The sequence below is a fragment of the Eptesicus fuscus genome, chromosome 2 (assembly GCF_027574615.1).
Source record: "Eptesicus fuscus isolate TK198812 chromosome 2, DD_ASM_mEF_20220401, whole genome shotgun sequence".
Taxonomy (NCBI): Eukaryota; Metazoa; Chordata; class Mammalia; order Chiroptera; family Vespertilionidae; genus Eptesicus; species Eptesicus fuscus.
The window spans coordinates 116,686,233-116,706,735 of NC_072474.1; the positions used below are offsets into that span (position 1 = coordinate 116,686,233).

At 64.2% G+C, this 20,503-nt stretch overlaps 1 protein-coding gene across 1 annotated transcript in view; it reads left to right on the forward strand.

Moving 5' to 3' along the window:
- The window catches only part of POLN (DNA polymerase nu), a 96,832-nt gene extending 76,329 nt beyond the window's left edge, over positions 1-20,503 (forward strand). Inside the window, exons 17-25 of the mRNA XM_008150970.3 lie at positions 1,415-1,492; positions 2,441-2,555; positions 7,380-7,462; positions 10,247-10,378; positions 12,200-12,310; positions 14,971-15,049; positions 18,307-18,374; positions 19,105-19,166; positions 20,212-20,503. Of these exons, the coding sequence (XP_008149192.3) occupies positions 1,415-1,492; positions 2,441-2,555; positions 7,380-7,462; positions 10,247-10,378; positions 12,200-12,310; positions 14,971-15,049; positions 18,307-18,374; positions 19,105-19,166; positions 20,212-20,367 (884 nt within the window). The 3' untranslated portion in view covers positions 20,368-20,503. The remainder of the gene's footprint in view (positions 1-1,414; positions 1,493-2,440; positions 2,556-7,379; positions 7,463-10,246; positions 10,379-12,199; positions 12,311-14,970; positions 15,050-18,306; positions 18,375-19,104; positions 19,167-20,211) is intronic.

The following is a 20,503-nucleotide window of genomic DNA, read 5'->3' on the forward strand; positions in this document are numbered from 1 at the left end:
TGAGTGTGTGTGTGTGTGTGAGAATGTGTGTGTGAGTGAGAGTGTGTGTGTGTGTGTGTGTGTGTGACTGTGTGTGTGTGTGAGTGTGTGTGTGAGTGAGAGTGTGTGTGTGAGTGTGTGTGTGTGTGTGTGTGTGAGTGAGTGTGTGTGTGAGTGAGAGTGTGTGTGAGAGTGTGTGTGTGAGTGTGTGTGTGAGTGTGTGTGTGAGAGTGTGTGTGTGTGAGTGTGTGTGGTGAGAGTGTGTGTGTGTGTGAGTGTGTGTGTGTGAGAGTGTGTGTGTGTGTGTGTGAGTGTGTGTGTGAGAGAGTATGTGAGTGTGTGAGTGTGTGAGTGTGTGTGTGTGAGAATGTGTGTGAGAGTGTGTGTGTGTGAGAGTGTGTGAGTGTGAGTGAGAGTGTGTGTGTGTGAGTGTGTGTGTGTGTGAGAGAGTGTGTGTGTGTGTTTGTGTGAGTGTGTGTGAGAGAGTGTGTCTGTGTGAGTGCGTGTGTGTGTGAGAGTGTGTGAGTGTGTGTGTGCGTGTGTGAGTGTGTGTGTGTGTGAGTGTGTGTGAGTGAGTGTGTGTGAGTGTGTGTGTTGTGTGTGAGTGTGTGTGTGAGTGTGTGACAGTGTGAGAGAGTGTGTGTGAGTGTGTGTGTGTGTGTGTGTGTGTGTGTGAGTGTGTGTGTGTGTGCGTGTGTGTGTGTGTGTGTGTGTGAGTGTGTGTGTTGATCCTCACCCGAGGATTTAGGGAGAGTGGAAGGGAGAGGGAAAGACAGAAGCATCGATGTGAGAGAAACACACCGATTGGTTGCCTCCTGCAGGCGCCCCCACCAGGGCCTGGGCGGGGGAGGAGCCTGCCACCGAGGTACGTGCCCTTGACCAGAATCCAACCCCGGACCCTTTGGTCCGCAGGCTGAGGCTCTCTCCACTGAGCCACACCGGCCAGGGCTCAGATTGCTCTCCATGGGCCACATCTAAGCATCAGTGTTGGCCCTGTTCCTCGCTGGGAAGTCCCGACGGAACAGGAAATGTTAACAGGACGTCGATTTGCTTTCAGTATGATATGACATTTTTAAAAAAATATTTTATTGATTTTTTTACAGAGAGGAAGGGAGAGGGATAGAGAGCTAGAAACATCGATGAGAGAGAATCATCGACCAGCTGCCTCCTGCACGCCCCCACCAGGGATGTGCCCACAGCCAATGTACATGCCCTTAACCGGAATCGAACCTGGGACCTTCCAGTCCGCAGACCGACGCTCTATCCATTGAGCCAAACCGGTTTCGGCTGATATGACATTTTTAATCACATTATTAAAATATTCCAAGTGCGGAACCTAGGCTCCTTGGGCTCCAGAAAGACGGTAACGTATGTGTGGGGACCAGCTGCAGATCAGCCCGGAGCAGTTCACCAAGTGCCTTGCACCCCGATCCAGGGAAGGAAGAGGCCGCCCTCACCATCTCCCCGAGGACCATGCTGGTCTCCGCCAGCGGCCACACCTTCCTGGCGGCAGGTACGGAGACCAGGGCGGAGGGGCTGCGGCCGCTGTAGCTCACCCTATGCCTGTCACACAGTTAAAATGTTTAGAAATTGAATAATTCAAAGGTACTTCTAAAACTCATTCTTTTTTTATGTATTTATCTTTTTATTTCAGAGAGGAAGGGAGAGGGAGAGAGAAATAGAAACACCAATGATGAGAATCATTGATCCGCTGCCTCCTGCACACCCCGCACTGGGGTTCGAGCCCACAACTGGGCATGTGCCCTGACCGGGAATCGAACTGTGACCTCCTGGTTCATAGGTCGACGGTCAACCACTGAGCCCCGCCAGCCGGCCGGGTTAAAACTCATTCTTTAAAATAAACCCTCAGGCAAATGTTTACATGAAGCAAGGGTTTCTTACGCACCGCACCGTGAATGGGTCTCCTCCCAGGGCCCTCACAGCACCGTATCTGGGTCTCCAGTGGCCTCCAGGCCCCCACAGTCTGCCCCTCCTCTCTGTGCTGATCTTTCTGCCGTGCGGCTCCGCTGCCCTCCACCCGGATCCCGCGTCCCCCAGTGCCTGTGCTCCCTCCTCGGCCCCGGGCCTGTCTCAGGTCCCTGTCCGTGAGGTGCACGCTGACCGCCTCGTACAGCAGCCTCTCCCTCCTCACCCACCGCTGCCCTTTCACCTCGCCCAGCGCACACCCATCCCCTCCCGGAGTTAAGCTCCTGAGGAAAGAGACGGGTCTGTGCTGGTCACCAGCGCATCCGAAGCGCCCAGCCCGGCACACGGTGGGCCCTTCCTGAAGTTCTCACGTTCAGAATGGGCGGGTGGGTGAGTGCAGCCGGCCTCACGGGAGGCACCACAGGCTGGCCAGGGGGACGGGGGTTACTGATGTCGAGGGGGGGTGAGGCTGGGCGGGGCCGCACAAGGAGGGACAGGTTGGCAGGGTCCAGGCTGACACAGAGCTCTTCCCCAGACTTCGCGCAGATCGAGTTGCGCATTCTCGCACACTTATCTGGGGACCCAGGACTCCTGACGCTGTTCCAGGCACCCGAGCGGGACGATGTGTTTTCCACCCTGACTGCCCAGTGGTAAGAGACGTGAGCTCCCAGTAGTATCAGATCTGCAGGAATGCCCGCGTTTTAAAGCCTGAAGCTATTCTGAGGCTATTTTCATAAGAAATTATCTTTTTCTCTAGTGGTTCATCTTGAAAAGAAGAGTAGATAACTAGGATGCCAAGAGTTTCCTAATTGTGAAAACTGATAACTCTTTGCTGCTAAAAGAGAAGGCGATTGCTAAAGAATGTAATCGAAATGCTGGAAAAATTAGACGCGCAAGTCATGGGTTCCCTCCAGATGAGTGGTAGTGGCAGAGCACAGAGCCGGCTGAGTTACTGCTGCCCCACCCCCACCGAGGGGCCCAGCACGCTGTCTGCCTGTGGCAGACCCTGTCCCACCCCCACCGAGGGCCCAGCACGCTGTCTGCCTGTGACAGACCCTGTCCCACCCCCACCGAGGGGCCCAGCACGCTGTCTGCCTGTGACAGACCCTGTCCCACCCCCACCGAGGGGCCCAGCACGCTGTCTGCCTGTGACAGACCCTGTCCCACCCCCACCGAGGGGCCCAGCACGCTGTCTGCCTGTGGCAGACCCTGCCCCACCATGACTCACTCTAGAGAATGGCAGAGGCAGATGGCCTCGGGTTTTGTTGGGCAGCTCAGCAGTGACACCCATCGCCTGTGCTTTCTGGGTTGATATCGTGGGGATGCTCTTGGGTGTGGAATGCCTGCTGCCTGGCTCCTCGTGGAGGTGCAGGCTCCTCCCACATCCGCCCTCTGGGCAGGAGGGTAAGAGCCTGCCCCAGCGCCCGCCCACTGCACTCACTTCCCAGAGCCGGCTGTCAGCTGACATAGCTGCAAGAGAGGCTGGTAGGGGAATGCTCCAGAACAGAGAGGCTCAGGTCATTTCTCACCACGGCAGGCACATCACTGCCTGGACAGTCAGGTTCTGCTCCAGGAAGCAGAGGGCCACGTGGGCCGGTCCCTCCTCAGCAGCTGCAGGCACCCCTCCCTCGGCCTTCTCCCGCCTCCTGCTCCCTCTGTGGAACTCCGCACCCCCCTCCCACCTTCTCATCACCCCTCATCTGCAGGATGGCTCGAGAGGAAGCTCCAGGAGGCTGTCCTCTGTGCTCTCAAGCCTGCACTTCCTCCGTACACTCTCCTCTGTCACTGTCACTGTCTTTTATGGAGGCTGTGAGCCCTATGAGGCAGGGCATGCCCCTCTGGCCAGTGCAGGTGCTGGCCACTCTGCCTCTCACTGCCTCCCGCCCTCTCCAGCCACTGGGCTGACCCAGGCCCACGCCCACTCAGGCCTTCCCCCGAGGGCTTGGGAAGCTCTTCCCCGGAACGTCCGTGTGGCTCAGCCCTCGCCAAGTCAGTGGGCTTTGGTACACTCGCACGGTGTGGCAGCGGCACCACGGTCTAGTTCTAGAACATGTCCACCCCCAAAGAGAGCCCCGACCCGGCAGCCATCACCGGGCTGTGCCACCGAAAGCAGAGGGCACGGGAGGGACGCGTCCTGCCACCGGGGGCACAGGAAGGGCTGGGGGAGCTGGAGTCTGGGACACCCTCCGGACCTGCTGGTGCCCGTGGGCCTCACCCAGGTGAAGCTGGCGGGGAGTCCAGTCCCCAGGACCGGGCACCGCAGGGGTTAGGCAAGACGGGAGGCACCATGAAGGACCCACTGAGAACGATGCCGGCCTGGGATCCGAGCACCACCCGCCTCATTCGATGGAGCCCGACTGGAGAGCGAGCTTGCACTGGGAGGAGAGGCGGTGATCAGGCCGAGCATCGCCAGGGGTGGAGGTGCGAGGGTGGAGGAGCCATCCCGGCGCCTGGAGCTGGTGCGTGGGAGGCCTCGGGACGGGAGTGCAGCCGCTCGCCCCGAGCTCCGGGCCGGCAGCTCCCCTCGGCAGTGCCGTCCCCAGCTGTCCCATAAAGTTCAAGCTCAGGTCTGCAGGGAGCTCGGCACCAGGGCCCCGTCCCTGCAGGGGGGATGAGCTGCCAGGCTCCACCGTTTGAGGGGCGTTGGGGACACCCCCAAAAGGAGGGCACAGACCTCGGGGTGCCTCTGGGTCTCCGCTCACCATTCAGAGTGAGGCGAGATGGCTGGCCCGTGCCCTCCCTTCAGAATAAGCCAGCTGCTGGGCTCAGTGCCCTGGGGACCCGGAGCACCCAAACCGAGGGGCCCCTTTTCCAGGACCACCTGCGGGAGAGAGTCCTCGCCTTCGTTTCATCCTCATCCTCATCGCCTGTGGGCGAGCCGTGCCAGCCGGGACTGCGCTGAGCGCTGGGCTGGCCGGGGTGAGGGCGGCAGTCCGGGAGGTGCCTGCCTGGCTGTGTCTGTGCTGAATCCCAGCCCCACTGCTCGCTCCTGCCTGGGCTCCCCCGGACATCCCTCCCAGCCGCCCTGCTGCCTGGGCTGGCGCCTGGGCGCCTGTGTGAGCGCTCAGAGGCGGGCTCAGCCCTGCCCTGCCCTGCCCCTCTCTCAGGACAGCCGACCCCTGCCTGCTGGAGCCCCTCCCGCCCTCCTCTCCGTGGACTTCCTCCTTGTCACTCCTCTGCTTTATGGTAGCGGGACCTTGGGAGGGAGCGGGTAGCGTGTAGGACCGCCCGTCTTTATGGAGAGGCCGTCCATCGGTGTCCCGCAGGCGCTACGGCTGCCGAGTGGAGACGCTGGCTGGGAGGCGGGAAGGCAGAGGGGTCCCTGCGCCCCAGGGTGAGGGGTGCCGGCTCCTCCCGGGGGAAGGGCAGAGGTGGCAGCAGCTGCTGGGACTGAGTGCAGTGTGTGTGTGTGTGGGGGGGCTTGTCAGGGAAGAGCAGCCGTCGCCCAGGCTGTGGGGGGAGCGGGGAGTCAGGCGGGACGTCCAGGTGGGAACGCCGGGCAGTTAACACTCACAGGACGAGCTCAGAGGGCGGGCGGGGCAGACCTGGGATGTCAGTGAATGGTGACTGTCGCCCTCGTTATTGCCCTCGAGTTGACATAGCCACACGTGTGTGTGCGTGTGTGTGCCATGTGTCCCGCTAGCAGCCCCAGCATGACGCTCACCTGCCCGACATGGGGGTGAGCATGGGCAGGGGCAGGGGCGGGGGGGAAGAGGGCATCAAGGGTCCCCCTCTGGCTGGAACTGAGTGGCCCAGAGGCTGAGCAGTGGGCAGCCTGACCGTGACCGAGGCTGTCATCTGCCGTCAGGCCGCTTCCTCCCGAGGCCCCAGAGGCAACGGCCAGGCTCACGTGGCCGACGGGCAGCAGCCCCACCGGCCAGGCAGCGGCCTCATGGCCGCATCAGCTCGCCCTCCGAGGCGCTCCGGGGCGTGAGAAGGGCTCGGGAGGGTTTGCGGGGTGGAGGAAAGAGCTCATGGCCGCATCAGCTCGCCCTCCGAGGCGCTCCCGGGCGTGGGAAGGGCTCGGGAGGAAAGAGCGCTTGGCTTCTGCCTCCTGTGAGGCAGAGCAGCCCGCCCCGCACTTTGCCAGGGGCCGATGGTGTGGCCACGGCGGAAAGGCTGGTGGTCCCGGGAAGGTAGACAGGTCCCTCCTGGTTCCTGTCCACGGACACCTGGCCGCAGCCCTGGCCGGGGCATCGTCCCACACGCGCAAGGTTGAGGGTTCGGTTCCCCCTCAGGGCACGTACCTAGGTTGCAGGTTTGATCCCAGTCAGGCTGTGTATGGGAGACAACCATCGATGTCTCTCTCTCTCTCTCTCTCTCTCTCTCTCTCTCTCTCCCCCCCACTCTCAAATCAATACGCACACCCTCGGGTGAGGATTTTACAAACTGGACACAGTGCTCACACGCAGCCTTCCTCACAGCAGCGGGGGGGGGGGGGGGGGGGGCGGGACAACCTGCGTGTCCGTCAGCACAGCAGGTGAGCACCCGTGGCCGTCACGCAGAGCGGCTGCTGACACAGGCGTTGACGTGTTCGCGTATTTGCTCTGAGCGTGGGTGTGTTTTGTTCGGTACCTAAACGCGGCCGTCCGCAGAGCCAGTTTAAGGGTGAGGTGAACAGGTGGGCAGAGCAGCCGAACCGCAGGGAAAGGACAGAAAAGGAAGAACTGTCTTGGGGCTTGGGGATCAGGCGCTGATGGGAATGGGGAGGCAGGCGGCCCCGGGGCCTTCCCCGACGGGAACACCAGAAAGTCCACAGAACCGCGGACCAGCTCCGCCTGCACCTGGGAAACCGGCTGCAGCAGCGAAGCCGAGGCTGAGGCCCAGCTCCCGGCCCTGCGCCCACTCGGGCCGTCCTGGGTCCCGAGGCGCCAGCCACTTCCTGGCAGGGCAGCGCCTTGGTAGGTTCTAGTGGCCTGGGGCCTGCGCGGCTGCCTGGCTCCGCACCCACTCGCTGCGACCCCTGGCCACGGGGAGAGGCGTGCAGAGTCCCCGCGAGATGAGAGCACAGCAGGCCCCGGTCCCCTGGGCTGAGGGCGGCAGCTCTGAGCTCCTCGTGTAAGAGGAACTGCCTGGCGTTCCCACCTGGGGGTGCAGAGGCAGCTCAAGTCCCCGTGTCCCGCCCACAGAGCTGGGGACGGGCCCTCCAGCCGCGGGATGCTGAGCTGGCCCTCACACTGTCTGAGGCTTTAGCCCTCCGTCGGGGGACAGGCAGCGGCTGCTGGGGCCTGCGGGGGCCGGGGCAGCCCTGCCCGCTCCCTGCGAGCGCCTGTTGGTTCGGTGGGTGCGCCTCCGCCTCGGGAAGCTCCGTGTGAGGGCCCGGGCTGAGACGGACGCTGCAGAGGGCGTCCCCACCTGCATGAGGGCGGCTGCGCGGTGAAGGCCTCCAGAGAAAGACCACGAGGGGGGGGGCTCTCGTGGCCCCACGGCAGACGGGGCGCCAGTGCCTGACGGCGGGCCCTCTTCCCCCGCAGGAAGGACATCCCCGCAGAGCGCGTGACGCACACAGACAGGGAGCAGACCAAGAGGGTGGTGTACGCCGTGGTGTACGGAGCAGGTAGGCGTGGCTGCATCCACACGTGGCCCTGCCCTCGAGGAACCCTCTTCAGCTTGGGGCAGAGTGGGCGAGTCCCTCTGGTTCGCACAGACGCTCCCAGCGCAGCTCCCTTGGTGCTGCCCAGCCTTTCAGAGGAGACACCAGGCCCAGAGTGAGGGCACCCAGTCACCCAGCGGGAGGGGGTCTCAGGGCCCACAGCTGTGCAGGGGCCATGTCTGTGCCTTGATTGCTCAAGGAGCCTCCTTCCCCCTCCTCCCCTCCCCCCCTCCCCCTCCTCCCCAGCCCCAGGGCCCAGGGCCCAGCTCCCCTCCCTCCCCCTCCCTGCCTCTCCCTTGGACTCTTACCATGGCTGTCTGGGCTTCTTAAATTCCTTTCTCCCTCTCAGTCATGGAATCAGTGGGGCCTGATGTCCCCTCAGGAGAGGCTGTGGCCAGCCAGTCCCTCTTAAGGGGCGACCCATGTGGCTGCTGGCCAGGCCTCTGCGGGCCTCCTCCCGGGGCAGTTCTGTTTGCACAGCAGGCTCCGCAGACCCGGGGAGAGCGCCCCTCCGGCCGTGGGAACCTTCGCTCACCAAGGAAAGGCAGCAAACCGAACAAGCGCCCAGTGTGAGGATGCCGGTCCTACGTGAGGGCCGCCGTGTGCTTCCGAAGAGCTTCGCCTGGGCCTCGGGTGACCTGCTGTGACGGGGCGGGTACCCGCCTCACAGAGACCGGCTCCCCTAGGGCTCTGCCGCTCTGCTGGAACCCCTCGCCCCACAGTGTCCACAGAGCTCCCTCACTTCTCAGATCCCCGCCCCGCCGTCCCCTTCTCGGCCGTCCTTGAGCAGCGTGACTGCCCACTTGTCTCACCGTGTCTGTGGGGGAGGAGTCCGGGCACAGCGTGGCTGGGTGTCCCGGGCCCTGGTCTCCGCAGAGGCTGGACAGGGAGGGCACGTGGCAGCCTCCCTTTCTGGCCGGCTCTCAGCTCTGAGGGGCAGCCTCAGCGCTCGCCACGTGGGCCTCCCAGCCTTGGCAGAGTCTGCACCATGGGGGCTCGTCCTTGGAGGCAGCGAGGGAGGAAGAGATGCCAGCAAGACGGCGCTATGGGTGGCTAAGACTCTGGTAGAAACCCACAGTCTGACCAGCTTGAAGAGCCAGAAGGCAGGTTGGAGCCACTAGGGAGTCTGGAACGTGAAGGGGAAACCTCAGAAGAAGCCAAAGAAGAACACGTTCTGAGTGTGAACTCTGCCCAAACCTCTAGCTGACCCTAAACATTCAGACCAAACAACCCAGCCAAGGCTGGGAGGAATGAGCTGAGGTTTTAGCTGCTGCCCAATGCAGAGGGGACACAGTTTAAAGTTTAACTTCAGCCAAATTAACTGCCCCCCTTTAAAAAAAATGAGTACTCCTGAGAAACATAGAATTCAGAGTGTCTACAACATATCATTCACAATATCCAGGATACAATCCAAAATTACTAAACATGAAAAAGCAATATAACTTGATCCATATTCAAGAGAAAAGGCAATCATGGAATCAGATCCTGAGATGACCGAGATGTTGGACTTAGCAGACGAGGATTTTAAAGCCACTATTATAACTGTGCTCAAGGACGTAAAGGAGAATATGCTCATAATGAATGAAAATCAGGGAATCTCAGGAAATCAAAAGGACCAAGTGGAAATTCTAAAACTGAAAACTGCAATATCAGACACAAAACACTCACTGACTGGGCTTAACCGAAGAGTAACATGAGGACGGTCTTGGCTGAGGCAGACTCCAGGCCCACCTGGCCAGACCCGCCTGAAGCGTCTAGCCACCATCCGATTCCTGTCAGAAAGCCAGTGCAGTTTTCCATTACGGAGCCGTAACCGAGGCGCAGTGGTTGGAACGTCAAAGAAACAGTTATAGATGGATTATCTATCTCTATCTATCTATCATCTATCTATCTATCTATCTATCTATCTATCTATCATCTATCTATCATCTATCTATCTATCTATCTATCATCTATCTATCTATCTATCTATCTATCTATCTATCTATCTATCTATCTCTATCATCTATCTATCTATATCTATCTATCTATCTATCTATATCTATCTATCTATCTATCATCTATCTATCATCTATCTATCTATCTATCTATCTATCATCTATCTATCTATCTATATCTATCTATCTATCTATCATCTATCTATCTATATCTATCTATCTATCTATCTATCTATCATCTATCATCTATCTATCTAAACAACCCGTGGCCATAACGCTGTAACGACCAAACAACCGGTCACCAGGAGGTGCCTTGATGGGTCTCGCCAGTGCGGTGGGTCTGGGGTCCCACCTTGCGCGGCTGTTCTAGGGTCCTGCCCCCGCGGCAGCGCAGGGGACTCTGGGGTCTGCCAGCGCGGCGGGTCTGGGGTCTCCTGGGCCCATGTCCTCCTAGCTTGGCCATGGAGCTCCCTCCTCCTCCTCCTCCTTCTCCTCCTCCCCCTCCCCTCCCCCTCCTCCTCCTCCCCCTCCTCCTCTCCTGCACCTGCCTCATCAACCAGGACTGCTGAATAAATGCATGTTCATCAGGCCCCAGTCGTGGGACCAGCCCTCGCACTCAGCTGGAAAGCCAGAGCCAGCACCATCCCGACCAATCAGAAGAGACCAGTGGTGCCAACTGGACCTCAACTCACGCGTCTCCCGAGAGCCCTCCCGTTGGCTCACTTGTGCGCGCGACAGGCACTGCCTCGCGGCTGTGCTCGGTCCCTCGTGCGAGTCGCTGCCTCTGACCCTGGTGTTCCTGCTCGTACAGGGAAGGAGCGGCTCGCTGCCTGCCTTGGAGTTCCTGTTCCAGAAGCCTCCCGGTTTTTGGAGAGTTTCTTGCAGAAGTATCGGAAAATCAAGGACTTTGCCCAAGCAACCATTGCCCAGTGCCACCAGACAGGTGAGCCAGCCGCAGCCAGAGCCGGGGGCCGGCCCCTCCCCCTCCCACCTGACCTGCAGCAGCTGGTGGTCCCTCGGCCTGCTCCCGGGTGGGAGGCTGGGCAGACAGCATGGTGGGGGCTGGTGGGAGGAGCCTGAGCGGATGGCGACTGGGGCGTGCCCAGCCCTGCTCTGTCAATGGGACCAAAAGGCTCCGCCCGACAAGGGTCCAGGGCCAGGCTCTGCCTGAGGCACAAAATGAACCAGCTTCCGTTAGACACGGTCATGGGGAGACAGAGGAGGGACCCCTGCACTAAAGATGGAGAGGGAGCGTTGTCTTATGAAAAATGCGTGCACGTCCGTAAGATGTCACCGTAATCTGGTCGCACATTTCAAAGAATGTCCAATGGAGCACGTTCAGTGGCCACTGGGATAAAAAGTAGTCTCATGCCTGCCTGCCGGCGTGGCACCCGTCCGCCCGCTTCTTTGGAAGTTACTGCACCTAAACGAAGTGGGGTCAGCAAGGAGCCCCAACAAATGACACGTTTCAGAAGCGAACGGCACTGGAAGGGTCTCACGGGAGCACTGAGGCGCGCACACAGAGGTGAAGAAATACGTAGAATGAGTATTTTTAACAAAGGAAGTGCGATCACAAATGGTTTGTATCCAACACAAGACATTTGGGAGAGAGCAGCGAGGGAACTAGAGAAAGAGGGAGGAAGTGTAGGGGCAGAAATCGTGGCCTGGACAACAGAGGAGGCGGAGGGGCTGCGGGGAAGCAGCTCAACGTGCACCTGAGTGAGGCGGCCTCGGCCCAGCCTTCCTGCGGCCCCGCGGGTTCCCTCGGCACCCGGGCTCTCCGTCCCCGCGCCCCAGGGGCTGCTGGGGCAGGTCTCTCTGCCTGTGCCCAGCCCTCGTGCCACGGCAGCCCAGCACAGGCTCCTCCCGGCCTGACTGCCTGTCCAGACTGGCCCGTGCGGGAGCCTCCGTGTGCGTCCAGCAGGGCTGGCCGTGGGCTCCCTGGGCCTGGGGTGGGGCCTGCAGCCACTGGTCCTCACGGAGGCCACAAGCCCTGACCATCCCTGGGCCCAGGAGCCCCGCTGGAGAAGAACAGGGCACGTTAATTCTGAAATGGGGACGGAAGCCGGTGTGGGAGAGTTATGGAGCCAGGACCCCGCAGACAGAAATGCGATGTGAACGCGCGTGCCGGCTGCCTGGGGCTGGCCCTGAATTCACTTAGAGCCGCTGCAGCTCTGCAGGGGGGCGTGTCGCTGTCGCCTCTCACAGCTGCAGGTGCTGGCCTGGCCGGAGCCCGCCCTTCCTGGGACATAACTTTCTTCAATGGGCGTAGGGCGCAGCAGGTCCAGTGGGAAGTACATGTGCCCTTTGGCCCAGAAATCACACTTCCGGCAGACACTGTACGGAAATAAAAGGATCGTTGAATTCTTCCACCCACACTTGTCCAGTGCCTGCCCCGTGGGCTGTGCTGGTGGAGGGACGCCCGCTCCTGGACCTCCAGAGGCGATGGGCCTGGCCCGACACAGACCGGCCAGGACACTGGAGCCACTGCACCGGTCTTGGGATCAGCTGAGGAGGGTGTGCAACGCGTCACTGGACAAGCGGTGAGCGACAGCCACCCTCCTGTGCTTGTCCCCACCACAACCTGCTGGCCTCGCGACAGACCGGGCGGCCTTGGGGCCACCGCCCAGAGCCGCTCTGGCTCAGGGTCCCTGGAGGGTCCCGCTGGGCCCCTGGCCCGAATCTGAGGAGCCGTGCCCACCAGGGCACCACCCGGCCTATCTGCTTCTGCCCCTCACCTCCCTCCCTTCCTCCCTGTGACCAGGCTATGTGGCATCCATCATGGGCAGGAGGAGGCCGCTGCCAAGGATCCATGCGCAGAACCAGCAGCTCCGGGCACAGGCAGAGCGGCAGGCGGTGAACTTCGTGGTGCAAGGTACCCGGAGCCCCCAGCTTACCTGCTGGGTCCAAGTGCTGCCCGGGTTTTTAGCAGCTGTCGGGCCAGTGATACCCACCAGATCACCCACCCACAGCCCCCACCCGAAGGCCCAGCACCCACAGCCCAGCACCCACAGCCCAGCACCCACCCACAGCCCAGCACCCACCCACAGCCCAGCACCCACAGCCCCAGCTCCCACAGCCCAGCTCCCACAGCCCAGCACCCACAGCCCAGCACCCACCCACAGCCAAGCCCCCACCCACAGCCCAGCACCCACAGCCCAGCACCTACAGCCCAGCACCCACAGCCCAGCACCCATAGCCCAGCACCCACCCACAGCCCCAGCACCCATAGCCCCAGCCCCAACCCACACCCCAGCACCCACCCACAGCCCAGCACCCACAGCCCCAGCTCCCACAGTCCATCACCCACAGCCCAGCATCCACCCACAGCCCAGCATCCACCCACAGCCCCAGCACCTACAGCCCAGCACCCACAGCCCAGCCCCCACCCACAGCCCAGCACCCACCCACAGCCCCAGCACCTACAGCCCAGCACCCACAGCCCAGCACCCACCCACAGCCCAGCACCCACCCACAGCCCCAGCACCAACCCACAGCCCCAGCACCCACAGCCCAGCACCCACCGACAGCCCCAGCACCCACAGCCCAGCACCCACCCACAGACCCAACACCCACCCACAGCCCAGCACCTACCCACAGCCCAGCACCCACCCACAGACCCAGCACCCACCCACAGCCCAGCACCTACCCATAGCCCAGCACCCACCCACAGACCCAGCATCCACCCACAGCACAGCACCCACCCACAGACCCAGTACCCACCCACAGCCCAGCACCCACAGCCCCAGCACCCACCCATACCCACAGCCCCCACAGCCCAGCACCCACCCACAGCCCCCACCCCCAGCCCCAGCCCACACAGCCCAGCACCCACAGCCTCAGCACCCACTCACAGCCACAGCCCCCACCCCGGAGGAGGAGGCAGGCCGGGTGACACCACATTGTTGGCCTCCGGTTATGCAAACTCCTTAGTCACCTTCAGCCACAGCGTGTGAATAGCTCCTGTCTCGGCAGGAGGTGAGGGAGAGACGTGATCAGGGGCTGCACACCACGGGCCATGAGCTGTCCCGACATGGCCTCGGGGAGCCTGGGAATCAGGCCATCCCCACCTAGGACCCGGACTCACAGATGGAGGGCGGAGGCCCCAGGCCCAGAGGAGAAGCCTGGAGGGTGGATTCCAGCCCTTCCCCCCCGCCCCCCCCCCGCCTGCTCCCCATCCCCCCAGGGGCTGTTCTGCAGCTGGAGGAGGGACCAGCGGAGGTGAGGTCAAGTCCCCATCGCACCCTACAGAGAGCCCCAGAGAGGGGGCAGCAGCTGCCGTCTGTAGGGTCTTCCCCATCCTGTCTCCTGGCCCGACCCCCGGCAGGAGCCGAGGATGCTGACGCCTCCCCATCCTGAGGTGGCCCCGATTCCCAGGCAGGTCCTCATGTATGCAGGAGTGGTCATGACCCCGTTTCTCTGTGCACTAGGTGTGTGCACGGGTGTGTGCATGGGTGTACACTAGGTGTGTGCACTAGGTGTGTGTGGGTGTGTGCACTAGGTGTGTGCACTAGGTGTGTGTGGGGGTGTGCACTAGGTGTGTGTGGGTGTGTGCACTAGGTGTGTGTGGGTGTGTGCACTAGATATGTGTGGGTGTGTGCACTAGGTGTGTGTGTGGGGGGGTGTTCACTAGGTGTGTACACTAGGTGTGTGCACTACATGTGTGCAGGGGATGTGCACTAGGTGTGTTCACTAGGTGTGGGCAGGGGTGTTCACTAGACACCCACTGTGCGCCTGGCACTGAGAGGCCTGTGCCCTGTGCTGGCAGGACCTGGCCAGGCCGGATGTGGTGTTGGCTGAGTGAATGCTCACCTGACCACGTGACTCGTCCCCACCCACACCCGCTTGCTCTCTGCCCTGCAGAGCTGAGGTCACCAACTTGAAGCCACACGAGTGACAGGCATGGGAACGGGTTGAGCCACGCCGCGCAGTCCCTGCGAGGTCCGTTAGCTGGTGTGACAGACGGGATTCTAGAGTCTGTGCCCACGTGCGGCAGGACCTGTGCGCATGCTGAGATGTCACACCTGTGACCCGGTCGTGCTACAGGGAAGGGGGTTTGCAGACATGAGGAGGTCCCTCACCAGTTGAGTTCATGGGAAGGGGGGTTGCCCCGTGGGCCTGACCACTCAGGTGGGCCTAGACAGAAGGACGTGGGGTCAGAGCTGGAGACAGACAGGCGCGGTGCCCTCCTGCTGGCCTAAAGGAGCAAACTGCGCTGGGTGCCCCCACCGTGAGCCAGGGCGGCCTCCGGGGCCAGTGTCCTCGGCCAACAGCCAGCATGGAACCGGGTACTCGGTCACTCGGCTGCAGGGACGTGAATTTCTCCCACCACCTGAGGTCCCGTGGACGTGGCTCTCCCCTCGCCCAGCAACCAGATGGGGGCACGGCCGCGTCTCACTGGTCTCAGCTTGACTGGCACCCATGGGGCTCCTGACACGCAGGAGCCAAGAGGTGGTGGGCCCAGTGCTGGGCAGCCCGCCGGGGCCGGGGCCGGGGCCTCCCGTTGTTGGTGCAGCAGAGCCTCTGTGCCCGCAGGCTCGGCCGCAGACCTCTGCAAGATGGCCATGATCCACATCTTCGCTGCAGTGGCCGCGTCCCCCACCCTGACGGCCAGGTCAGTGAGCGAGCGGCGCCCGCCCCACCCGGCTAGCGCGTGCCCCTGCAGTGCCCAGGGCGGGGGCGGGGGCACTGCTCTCAGGCTGGCTGGCAAGCACACAACCAGCTCCCATCCACGCCTGCGTCTGAGTCACCCCCCAAGCCAAGGGCCTCCCTCGAGTCTCCTCTCAGCACCCCTGGGAGGGCCCTTCCCCCCACACCTGGGCTGGGCCCAGCACCCCGGGGCCTGTCACAGCAGCCGGTGACCACAGGCCCTTCACCCTGGGGCCCAGGAGGTCCTGAGGTTCACCTGGTGCAGAAATGTGTCTCCCAGGCCCTGGCGCCCCTTCTCAGAGCCTCTGAACTCCTTCAGGCACAGCAGCTGCCCCGGGGTGGGTGGACCCATAGCTCTCAGGACACAGGCTCCTGACTGTGCGCTCCCACCCCCTGGCCGCCGCCCCTTCGGTGAGGGAGCTGGTGCCCAGCTCCTGCTGCTGTCCCTGCCCCAGGGCCAGCGTCCCACACCTCCCAGGAGAGTTCCACCGGGGCTGCCCGGCCACAGCTCTGTCTGGTCTGCCTCCACCGCCGGCCCCCACTGTGACCCTCCCGAGTGTCCCCGTGGCTGGTTGCAGGAGCCCTCGCCCCGCCTCGGCTGGCCCAGAACCACCCTCCCAGCTCCCAGCTCCTGGCCCTGTGCCCGGACCTCATCTGAAGTCCCCAGGAAGGGAGCATGTCGGGCCAGGCCTGGCTCCCTCCTCTGCAGTCCCCGGGGTCACTTGCCAGAGTGGCCTGTCCCTGCCGAAGGGCCCTTCGCGGCTGGTCAGCGTGGCCGCCGCTGAGGAGGGCGGGGCGGGTGGGCACAGCGGGTTAGTCACGTCTCCGGCACGGCCGCTCCTTATCTGAACCCCCCATCGCTCAGAAGCACCTGAGTGTCCACACACGCCCGCTGTTCACGTTGCCTTCGAGCCTGTTCCTTCCGCAAGCTCAGCAGCCTTGTACAAGTGTGCGCAGGCCACGGCCAGGCCGGGCCGGGGGGGCCGAGACCCCGTCACTGCTGGTCCCCGCCCTGCAGTCGGGCTGGTCCCTCGTTTCTGCAGGGACTGGGGGTCAGCGGCCAGCGCAGCGTGTAAGAGGCCTCCGCTCTGAGCCGCACCTCGCTGCCGTGCCCAGGTTTCCTACGGGTTTCTGCTTGGCTCCTCGTCCGCGCACCCGGCTCTCTATCCGCACACCCGGCTCTCTGTCCACCCGCCCGGCTCTCTGTCCACCCGCCCGGCTCTCTGTCCACGCGCCCGGCTCTCTGTCCACGCACCCGGCTCTCTGTCCACGCGCCCGGCTCTCTGTCCACGCGCCCGGCTCTCTGTCCACGCGCCCGGCTCTCTGTCCACCCGCCCGGCTCTGTCCACGCGCCCGGCTCTCTGTCCACGCGCCCGGCTCTCTGTCCACCCGCCCGGCTCTCTGTCCACGCGCCCGGCTCTCTGTCCACGCGCCCGGCTCTCTGTCCACCCGCCCGGCTCTCTGTCCACCCGCCCGGCTCTCTGTCCACCCGCCCGGCTCTCTATCCGCACGCCCGGCTCTCTGTCCACGCGCCCGGCTCTCTGTCCACGCGCCCGGCTCACTGTCCACGCGCCCGGCTCTCTGTCCACGCGCCCGGCCCTCTGTCCTCTGTGGGGTCAGTGGGAGGGCAGGGCAGCCGGGCTGGCTCACCACCCGGCAGGTGCTTCTGATGGTGAGGTGCGTTAGAAGCCTGGCCTTTCCGGTTCTGTGGGGTCGGTAAGGATCTGGCGTGTGAGGACTTGGGGTCCTTGGGGTGACAGAGCTGAGGGGTGCACAGACAGTCTCACCCAGGAAGCTGACAGCGGCCGGGCATCTTCCTGTGCGGAGGGAATGCCGTTCACAGCCAACGCGTCGTGTGGTTCTAGGAAACCAGCAGACGGGTGGCATGGGCGGCGTTTCATTCTGTTTTCTGGACGCGCTTCCCAGAGCGGAGGAGGGACTGCGGCTCCGTGTGCGCTGAGTCTGCTGAAGCCGCAGGAGCCAAGTGTGTGCCCGGGTGCCCTGGGCTGCAGCCTGAGGACAGTCCCCTCGCTGCCAGGGGCCGGAGCAGGAGGCGGGCGCGTCCACCCAGCCCTGGCTCGGGGGTCCCGTTGGCGCCGGTGGACAGGCCTGCGGGAAGGCTGGACCGCGTTCTCGCAGCTGGGCCAGCCCTGGGCTCTGAGAAGGGACCAGGCGTCCGCTGACTCCCGGCCCAATAGCGGCCTCCGTGCCGAGTGCGAGGACAGCAGGGGGCGGGCGCCCGAAGATGCTCGTCTGCTCGCCCCAGGGCAGCCCTCACCTCCAGCGCCTCCTGTGCCGCAGCCGGGGCACCTGTGGCTCTCACTCTCTCCACCCCCGAGGGGCCGAGCCGGTGCCTGGGGCCCAGGAGGGGCAGTAAGGAGTGCCTCTGAGGCCTGCGGGGGCGGGGGGGGGGGGGAGGCCAGGGGCAGGGTTGGGCCCTCCCAGGGGAAAGGGCAAAGGGCAAAGGGCGGAGAGGCCGCAGCAGCTCAGGCCGCAGGGGGACTCGGAGCAGGTGCAGAGCCCCAGCCTGACGCGCACAGAGGGCTCGGGCCACGGAGGAGCTGCCAGGCAGCAGAGCCCGGACAGGCACGGCGAGGCTCCTGGGGGGTCCCCGCCGGAGCCTCAGTCCTGACACCGAGCCTGGGCCCACACCGCACGCCGCTTCCTGCTTTCCTGCGTCCCGGCTTCGTTAGAAACACGGGGATCCGCGGCGTGAGAGTGCCGTGGGGTGACTGACCGCCCCGCGACCCCTAGGTTGTCAGGACTCAGTGTCCCCTGGAAGGGTGAACGCCACGGCTCTCAGCCCGGGGCCCGTCCCCAGGCTCCTGCCCGTGGCCACAGTGCCCGTGGGCTCGAAGCTGATCAGAAGGCGAGACCCACGCTGCCCGCCTGGCTGACGGCAGGCGGTGCCCACGTAAACCCGTCAGGGCCCGGCTCCCCGGTGGCTCGGCGGCTCTTCCGCAGCTGCCTGGACTGCCCGCCCGCTGTGCCCCCTCCTCCCGGGAGGCCATCCCGTGACCGCGAGGCGACCCAGGCAGCAGGGCCCGCGGGTCCTCCCACTCCCCGCTGGGCCCCTCCTCTCCGACACCGTGCCACACTGTGCCCTGCAACACCCCCCGATGACGCCCCCTCGCTGGGCGGACAGCGGTGCCCTGACCACGTGGGGTCCTGACTGACCGTGTGGGGCCCTCACAGGCTGACCCCCCGGGCGGTGTGTTTCAGGCTGGTGGCCCAGATCCATGATGAGCTGCTGTTTGAGGTGGAAGATGCGCAGGTGCCCGAGTGCGCAGGTGAGCGAGGAGACCGGGAGGAAGGCACGTCCGGGCGGCCCTCCCCCGCCTCATGCTGCGTGTCACCGGCACCCTGGCCACAGCCCCATGGACACGTGCTCCCTGTGGGCCCTGCTCCCCGTGGGCCGTGCTCAGCCACGGGCCCTGGAAAGATGGGGCATCGGCCTCCCAGGCTGGGGGAGCAGGCTGGGGTGCTGAGGGCTCATTGCCAGGCACCCGCTGGGGTCCCGGAGAGACCCAGGTTCCTCCCTCGCCGGCTGCGGTAGGGGCGGGGCTCCCGCTCCGGCCTCGCTGTGGTAGACAGAGGACAGGCCCGTCGCCTGCCCCGGGCGTGTCTGTCCAGATCTGTGTGGCACGTCAGACTTGGGGGTGGAATGGGGACTCACTGTTAGAGAGGCAGCTCGCTCTGGGACCCCACAACCAAGCTGGCTGCTCCCTTCCAGGCCGAGCATGCTCCACGGTGACAGGCCCCCCATGGGGTCACCACCAGCCCCAGAGCGGCCCTGCAGGCTTCACCTGGGCTTGCACCCCCACAGGGAATCGGGCCCACGGGCTCCTGCCCCCGCTCCTCCTCCTTCCTCCGGCCCCAGGGCCTCGGACGGAGCTGCAGGCCTGGCCTGACCCCTGCCCGACCCTGCCCAGCACCTGAGGGCTGAGGGAGGCCCAGCTGGGGAGCCTGTGGGTGTGGCCCGAGGGGCAGGGGCTCCAGCCCCCCTTCTCTCTCTCCTAGCTCTGGTCCAGGGAGCCATGGAGGCCTTGCAGCACGTGAGGGCATTGGAACTGCAGCTGCAGGTGAGGGGCAGCGGGAACCGGGGCCACACCCCGAGCTGCCAGGGCCCCCGCGGGGAGAGGGCACAGTGCCCGGGGCAGGAGCACCCGGACAGCAAGGCCCGGCCCGGCTGCTCCCAGCCTGCCCTCTGAGGAGCGTTCCCCTGGCGACCGGTGTGGCCCTCTGCCTGGGAGAGCCACGGGTGTCCTTGGGGCATCGGGACTGGTCCGGCGTGGCAGCAGTGTGGTCAGACCTCCACCCAGGGGCCCCCACCTGCCTCAGGTGCACCGGGCCTGCTGAGCCTGGTCCCAGCCCCACTCCTGCTGGTCACCCCTCCGAGGGGCTCCCCAAGTCAGGGGGAAAATGGAGGGATAAGGAAGGGGTGGGAGTCCCTGAAGCCTGTGCAGGCCCTGTCCCTGTCCCTGTCCCTGTCCCTCTGAGGGGTCTCCAGCCACCAGGTCTCAGCAGCCTCCGCTCTTCCTCCTGGGGTTGTGGCCACACTGTGTGCCCTGAGGGCCCCTGCACGGCCCCCACTCCCCCAGGCAGTGCTAGAAGGGTCAAGGAGCACTGCCCAGGCCAGCCAGGGTCCGGGTCCGGGGTGTCCACGCTTGCTCCTGCAGCACGTGGAGACATGGGGCTTCCCTTCCATGGAGGCCAGGAGCCCCAGGAATCCAGCAGGTGGCAGGGCTGCGGCTGTGGGGGGCCCTTCCCCACCCTATCCAGAGGGGCTGTTGAGCTGTGGTCCAGGCACCAAGGCCCCAGGAGGGCTCTCCTGGACCCCTGGCACCTCCCAGGGCCCCAAGGGGGCCAGCCTGGGGGGGGCACCTGGCCTGGCCCCGCCCCTGCAGGCATGCTCCCTGGCACAGGCCCTGGCAGCTCAGGTGGCAGACTTGGCCAACGTGGAGGTGCTCTGCCCGGGGTGTGCGTGTGCGTGAGCCTGCCTGTCCCCGTGAGGGCGTCATCGTGCGTCCCGTAGCCGTGTTGCTGAGGGTGTGTAGGGTGTGTCTGCCTTGCACTGTGGCCGTCCCCGGGTGGGGGACCTGCACTCACCCCGGCTTCCACCCACAGGTGCCCCTGAAGGTGAACCTGAGCACTGGCCGCTCCTGGGGACACCTGGTGCCACTGCAGGAGGCCCCGCCTCGGCCGCGCCCCCGTCCTGCCACGTCTCCACGCAACCGCCTGGCCAGACCGCACCTGCCTTCTTCCCCTGCGTTTCGTCCGTAGCCCCGGCAACAGCGGGGGACGGAACTGGCTCCCCAGCCCCTGGGTGGCCTCCCCAAGGTCATGGCTGGCGTCTGTGCTGGCTGGTGGCTAGAGCAGGACGTGGCCTGGCCAAATGCACCCTCTGGGTCCTCGCCGA